The sequence below is a fragment of the Otolemur garnettii genome, unplaced genomic scaffold, assembly GCF_000181295.1.
Source record: "Otolemur garnettii isolate 467f Iridium unplaced genomic scaffold, OtoGar3 scaffold00003, whole genome shotgun sequence".
NCBI classification, from domain to species: Eukaryota; Metazoa; Chordata; class Mammalia; order Primates; family Galagidae; genus Otolemur; species Otolemur garnettii.
This window is the reverse complement of record NW_003852398.1, coordinates 26,667,515-26,674,418: the sequence shown is the minus strand read 5'-3', so window position 1 is coordinate 26,674,418 and position 6,904 is coordinate 26,667,515. Positions and strand designations below refer to the sequence as shown.

At 50.3% G+C, this 6,904-nt stretch overlaps 1 protein-coding gene across 2 annotated transcripts; it reads left to right on the top strand.

Moving 5' to 3' along the window:
• The first annotated feature begins 544 nt into the window (after positions 1-544).
• On the top strand, positions 545-6,904 carry PCYOX1L (prenylcysteine oxidase 1 like). Of its 2 annotated transcripts, XM_023514853.1 has the most exons (5): positions 545-814; positions 2,277-2,451; positions 4,084-4,295; positions 5,440-5,580; positions 6,052-6,904. In XM_023514853.1, the coding sequence occupies exons 1-5, from the start codon at positions 790-792 to the stop codon at positions 6,711-6,713; spliced, it is 1,215 nt and encodes a 404-aa protein (XP_023370621.1). In that variant the 5' UTR covers positions 545-789; the 3' UTR covers positions 6,714-6,904. The 2 variants fall into 2 exon arrangements, with proteins under 2 accessions (XP_023370621.1, XP_023370619.1); XM_023514851.1 differs by lacking the exon at positions 545-814 and having other exon boundaries at positions 2,187-2,451.

Below are 6,904 nucleotides of genomic sequence, written 5' to 3'. Positions count from 1 at the left end.
TAAGCACACTTTTTGAAAAGGGCCGTGAGAACAAATATTTTAGGCTCTGCAGACCAGCTGCAACTACTCAATTCTTCCTAGCATGAAAACAGCCATAGATAATCAGTAAAGGAAAGGACATGGCTGAGTTCCAGTAAAACTTTTGTTTTCTAAAACAAGGCATCTGCCTGGATTTACCCTGCAAGCTGTAGTTTTACAACCCCTGGAATAAGGAGTGGTTTCCAAACACTGAACCACCAAACAGAACTGCTCAGTAGCTATTTTTATCAATTCATAGTGAAAGAAGAAAATTTGGAACAATGCAATGAGTTGTATAAAACTAAGTTTATTTCCCTGAAGAGGTCATCCTGAATTTTGAAATGTTTTGCTGCTGTAATATCTTTTTTAAAATGAAGGAAGCAATTTCAGGTTTGCCTTTCTGTATTAGTAATAGCTCTACTGACAAGCCAGTCTGCTACTTTTGTTTTTGAAATGTTGAAAGCCTGTGAAATACAAGTGCCTGGGAACTACCAGTGCAGGAGGAGGAGGAGGAAAAGGTGTGGGCTGCAGCCTCTCACTCCCATACTCTTGTTTTTTTCCCTTGACTGCCTCCTGGGCCTGCTGACAGCCGTGGTTGGGGCTGGAATCGGGGGCTCTGCTGTGGCCCATTTCCTCCAGCAGCACTTTGGACCCCGGGTGCAGATCGATGTTTATGAGAAGTGGACTGTCGGCGGCCGCCTGGCCACCATATCAGTCAACAAGCAGCACTATGAGAGCGGAGCCGCCTCCTTCCACTCCCTGAGCCTACACATGCAGGACTTCGTCAAGCTCCTCGGTGAGTGCAGTCCTGGGGCTTCAGCACCTGGCACCCTGGGACTGGCGGCAGTGTCAGACCCTTCCCAGACTGCCTAGACTGTCACGTCCAGGAGGTCATGTAGCCCAATCTCCTCATTTTACAGATGGAGCAGCTGAGACCAGAGAGGGGAAGGAACTTGCCTGAGGTTACACAGTGAGTTAGTTGCAGAGCCGGGATTAGAACTCAGGTTTGACTCCCAGGCCAGTTTCTTTCCCTTTCAATTTGCTGCCTCGAAATAATCATGATGATACCATTGTCCGTAAGCTGGGGCCAGATACCTGGCACCCTTCTAGGTGGTATGTAGGAATTACTTTCAGTTTTCCCTACCAGACTATAAGACATATGTTAGAGGTCCTCCTAAGGAAACTGAGGCTCAGAAAATGTATGTACCTCAGCTAAAGCCATGCAGCTGATAAGCAAGAGAGCTGGGATTCAAATCCAGCAGCATTGGTCAAAACCACAACTACACACTGTTTGACACAGAAGTTCCAATTCTCAGAAATGAACCTAATGGTGGTCTTGGCAGATATGCCAAGTTGCATACAAACAAGGTTATTCATTATGGCATTGTTTGTAATAGCAAACACTGTCTACCCACTGGGAACTGGGGTTTAAAAAAAAATTATTGAATAAATACACAGTCTTTAGGGGCGGCACCTATGGCTCAGTGGGTAGGGCGCTGGCCCCATGTACCAAGGGTGGCGAGTTCAAACCCAGCCCTGGCCAAACTGCAACAAAAAAATAGCCAGGCATTGTGGCAGGCGCCTGTAGTCCCAGCTACTGGGGAGGCTGAGGCAAGAGAATTGCCTAAGCCCAAGGAGTTGGAGGTTGCTGTGAGCTGTGACACATGGCACTCTACCGAGGGTTAATAAGTAAAATTCTGTCTCATAAAGAAATAAATAAACAGTCTTTATTCAGCAGCCAGAATAGGGAAGGCCTTTTGCCAGGTATAATATACTCCAAGATGCAGTATGTTGTTAAGGTGCAGAGCAGCATATATAGTATGTGGGAGTAAGAGAAGGAATAGCTCATAGTGGATATATCCTTATTTAGGAATCCATTGCTCTGTAAGTTGTAGAGTACAGGAGGACTATGAGGAGCTGTGATTTCTATGTGATCTTGGTGCCTAGGGCTGCCATCTCAAAGCAAGTCCTGTAGCTATCAGCCCCTGGACATTCTGGGATGACATCTGAATTTCTCCTGCTAGTGGCTTAGTGAGATAGATCCTTGTTGAAAAAAATATAAAGTGAAAAAAAATGTAAAGCAGTACGTAATTTTGTTTTCACTTTTTGATTGACTAGGAAGGCTATAAACACCTTCCCAGTTGCATCTGTTTGCTCTTTATAAACAAGCAACACAAATGAACAGACCATGTCCACTTGCAGCAAGAAGGCCCCAAATCTTCGAAGGGGACTTGAGGGCCTCCTCTTCATCTCCACAGGGCTGAGGCACCGGCGCGAGGTGGTGGGCAGGAGTGCCATCTTTAGCGGGGAGCACTTCGTGCTGGAGGAGACTGACTGGTACCTGCTGAACCTCTTCCGCCTCTGGTGGCACTACGGCATCAGCTTCCTGAGGCTGCAGATGTGGGTGGAGGAGGTCATGGAGAAGTTTATGAGGTAGGGCTGGCAGAGCTGGAGCTAGACCCATGGGAAGGGTGCTCCAGAGGGGGAGGGGAGAAGGCAGGGAAGGAACCAGCTTGATGGTGCTTTATGAAAAAGGAAGAGGTCCTTGCTGGTTGTGAGAGCCCAGCACAATTCTGTGCAGGCTGAGAGCAAGGGGAATGGAATAGGCCATACCCTGGCCTGAGGAATGGCCTTATTGGGTGCAGGGCTGGTCTCTCTGGTGTTGTCCCTCTGCTACCCTGATAAAAGCATGAGTTGCAAATACAGTCACCTGCAAGGCTGAACCAGGATGTGAGACAGGGAAACAGCAGGTAAAAGAGCACAGGGGCAGAGGGGAGGAGGTGAGCTGCGGAACAAAGCCCTGTCTGAAGGAGGCAGCCAGCATCCCCCTGCAGTTGGCTGGGGCCAGCCATGTGCAACGCCCATCTCATGTGGCTACATCTTCCAGTTTCGCAGAAGCTGGAAATCCAGGGTAATATGAAGTCTCCCAAACCAACACATCTTCAAACAGTGCAGATGCAGTGCGGCCTGTGGGTCACTGTTTCCAAACTTTGCTGACTTCCAGCTTTTCCATCATGGTCCCACCCCCTCCCTATCACCTTGGGTCTCAGGCATGGAGGACACATGTTCGGTTCTCACTCCATCCTGTCGCTCACCAAGTTGTCACTTGCCTTTCCTCTGGATTCCCTCTTGAAGGTTCTAACTGCTTCCTGCCCGGTGCAGAGGCTGTTCCTCAGACCCAGTCTCGCCTCCTTCATTGCCAGGCACGCAAGCATAGCCCATTCTCCACTCCCCTATAACTGTGCTGTTAAGGGCACTTATATCCTCCAGACGGCCCCCTAAAGCTTATGCCTTACCCCTCTTTCTGTCTGATACTTTTCTCCTTTGTCACTTTATCCAGACCTATAATCTTGACTTCTCCCTTTTGTGAAAGATAACTTCTCCCCATCAACTCTACTTTCCCCCTCAGTTCCTGACCCACATTTCTGTCTGTTTTCAGGACATCATCTGGTGTCCCACTGAAACCAAACTCAGGATGTTTACAAAGCAGCCCCAAAGTAGGGAACATATCAAAGGCCAGCCAGTCCCTAAGATTAGGTGAGCAATAGAGGGACAAGATGTGGGAATGAGTGGGAGCCCTGTCTGATCAAACCAAAGGAGAAGACAGGCTGAGCTAGCAGAGAGAGCAACGGTATTGGCATTAGGCTTCTGCCATCAGGTCCTAAAAGCAAGGGCAGAGCCAACGCTGTTGGGGGGAGAGGGGCTGTGTCAGCAGGGGATAGTCATGGCCACTGCTGCCCGGCAGGCCCAACTGAGTGAAAAAAGGCCTATGGACTGTGACCTCAGGGAGCCAGTGGCTCAGAGAGGTGACACAGTTGTCATTCTGCAGCCATGATGTGAACCAGATCTAGTGGGATTCCTTACGTCTACGCTGTCCCTTTAGGGGAGACAGACCCACTACAGGCAGAGAGCAGACCAACAGGAATATAACCGCCTCCTCTCCCATCCTTCTTTATGTAAAGGAGGTACCAAGTTCCCGGTGGACCTCTCTGGCACAGGGACCCAGCGGCAGGTCGTCAGCCAAAAGCCTTTCTGCACAAGGACGGTATCTCTGTTGTCTTCTAGGATCTATAAGTACCAGGCCCATGGTTATGCCTTCTCGGGCGTGGAGGAGCTGCTCTACTCTCTGGGGGAATCTGCCTTTGTCAACATGACCCAGCGCTCTGTGACCGAGTCCCTGCTCCAGGTGGGCGTCACACAGCGCTTTATTGACGACGTCGTCTCTGCTGTCCTGAGGGCCAGCTATGGCCAATCGGCAGCAATGCCTGCCTTTGCTGGTGAGCATCCAGCCCTTGCCACCTGCCCATGCCCTGCCCCTGGTGCCCAGAACGGGCTGGGCCCCTGTGATAACCTCACCTTTATCCGGCTCATCACAGTGCCTAGGCACTTTGCTGCCCCATTCCCATTTGATTCTGACATTGGTCCTCCCAGTTAGCAGGAGATGGCATTCACTCCATTTCCACAGACAGTGAAAGCAAGGCTCAGATCAGAGGCTCAGGGTGTTTCTGTCACTCCTGATTGCCTCATAATCTCTCGTGTGCATCCATGTTAACGATGAGGTGGTGCTCCGCTGGCCACGTTTTGGCTCAAAGAAATGACCCCTGAGTCCCTGGGTGTTCATGTGTTTGAGCATCTGATCTTCCCAGATCATTACTGGGGTAGATAGGCCTGTGCATAGCCTACCTCCAGCACAGGCCATGACAGCAGAGAATGTAGACTTCACAAAGGTAGGAAACTTTGTCTAGTGTTCACTAATGCATCCCAAACACTAGAACGGTGCCTGCATCATACCAGGCAGTCAGTACATCCCTGCTACACTGACGAATGGAAAGGCTTGTATTGTATTAACAGGTACCTCCTTTGTGACCAGGATACCCCGTCTGTCTAGCCCTTGACACACTGGCTTCTTCCTAGCCATCAGGTCCTGCTCCGTGTCCCCTCAGTGTGGCTTCTCTCTCTTTCCATTGTCCTGTGTGTGTCCTTCATAGCATACCATACAATTACCCATTCACAGTATATAATTCAGTGGCTTGGGGTACATTAACAACATTGTGCAATCATCACCATGATCAGTTTTAGAACATTTTCATCACCCAAAAAAGAAACTCCATTCCCTTTAACCATCACTCCCCCCAGTCTTCCAGCCAAGATAACCACAAATCTACTTTCTATTTCTATGGATTTGCCCATTCTGGGCATTCTGTATAAAATAGAATCATGCAATATGTGGTCGTTCTCAAAGCTAACTCTTTCATTGAGAACAGTGTTTTCACCTCACAGCGTGGTAAATTTTGTCGTATTTGTCTGTATGTTTGCTGACTCCTTGTGCCCACAGTTAGAGCCCAGTAGAATAGTGCTAAACTTCCCAGCCCACCGTCTGGTGGTTCTGAGAACCCACCGGCCCTCTTCTGCTTTGCCCAGGAGCCATGTCACTAGCCGGAGCCCAAGGCAACCTGTGGTCTGTGGAGGGAGGCAATAAGCTGGTTTGTTCCGGTTTGCTGAAGCTCACCAAGGCCAACGTGATCCATGCCACAGTGACCTCTGTGACCCTGCACAGCACAGGTGAGTGGACAGAGCAGGAGGCGTGACCATCCACAACATTGCTAGCCAGCAGACACTCTGCCTCCCCTGTAGCTCAGCTTTGGTCTATTGTGCTGGCGAATATTTGCTAAATCTCAGTGGGAAGCCCCAGCCTGCCAAGGGACACTAGAGGGTGCTGTTGTCTCAATTCAAATGTGAGAGCCAGGAAGCTGAGACTTAATCAGTCTAGCCTCTTTCTGGCAGCCTCCTCAGGCTCCCCAGCCAGTCAGTGGCAAAACCAGAGAACAACTTGGGTTTTCTGACTCCCAGTCTGGTGCTCACCCTGTGATTTTACTAGCATAGAAAGAGACTAGGTCCACCACTGAGACAGCCCAGCTGTACTTCTGGTGCCAGGGTCTCTTTGTACCCGCAATGCGGGAAACCAGGTGAAAGCTTGGTGGGGAGAAGCCAAAGGAGCAAGTTGACTTTTCTGCTGCCTTTTTTCACCTCCAGAAGGGAAAGCCCTGTACCAGGTAGGATATGAGAATGAAGTAGGCAACAGCTCCGATTTGTATGACATTGTGGTCATTGCCGCCCCTCTGTACCTGGACAGCAACAGCAGCAATTTCACCTTTGAAGGTTTCAACCCACCCATTGATGACGTCCAGGGCTCATTCCAAACCAGCATCGTCTCCTTGGTCCACGGCTATCTCAACTCTTCCTATTTTGGTTTCCCAGACCCTAAGCTTTTCCCCTTTGCCAGCATCCTTACCACAGATTTCCCCAGCTTCTTCTGCACTCTGGACAACATCTGTCCTGTCAACATCTCAGCCAACTTCCGGCGGAAGCAGCCCCAGGAGGCAGCTGTTTGGCGAGTCCAGTCCCCAAAGCCCCTCTTTCGGACCCAGCTGAAGACCCTTTTCCGTTCCTATTACTCCGTCCAGACAGCTGAGTGGAAAGCCCACCCCCTGTACGGCTCCCGCCCCACTCTCCCAAGGTTTGCGCTCCACGACCAGCTCTTCTACCTCAATGCCCTGGAGTGGGCAGCCAGCTCTGTGGAGGTGATGGCTGTAGCTGCCAAGAATGTGGCCTTGCTGGCTTACAACCGCTGGTACCAGGACCTTGACAAAATTGACCAAAAGGATTTGATGCACAAGGTTAAGACTGAACTGTGAGGGGTCTGGGGAGAGCCTGGGAACTTCCACCCCCCCACTGAAGATGGCTGACACCCAGCAGCCCAGGGCTGATTGAGGCGCACTTGCCTTGGTACCGAGCATCTCCCTCCACGGTGGGTCCAAGAGGCCTCTGTCTGCCTGTCCCAAGGATTCTCACAGTGGTTGCTTCTTCTTTTTAAAGGGGAAAGTAA

Excerpts from the sequence above, each read along its gene's own strand:
- PCYOX1L (XM_023514851.1), top strand. The coding sequence starts at position 2,207 with ATGTCCACTTGCAGCAAGAAGGCCCCAAATCTTCGAAGGGGACTTGAG. Across the intron at positions 4,296-5,439 it reads AGCAATGCCTGCCTTTGCTG|GAGCCATGTCACTAGCCGGA; the intron begins GTGAGCATCCAG and ends TGCTTTGCCCAG. Across the intron at positions 5,581-6,051 it reads TGTGACCCTGCACAGCACAG|AAGGGAAAGCCCTGTACCAG; the intron begins GTGAGTGGACAG and ends TTTCACCTCCAG.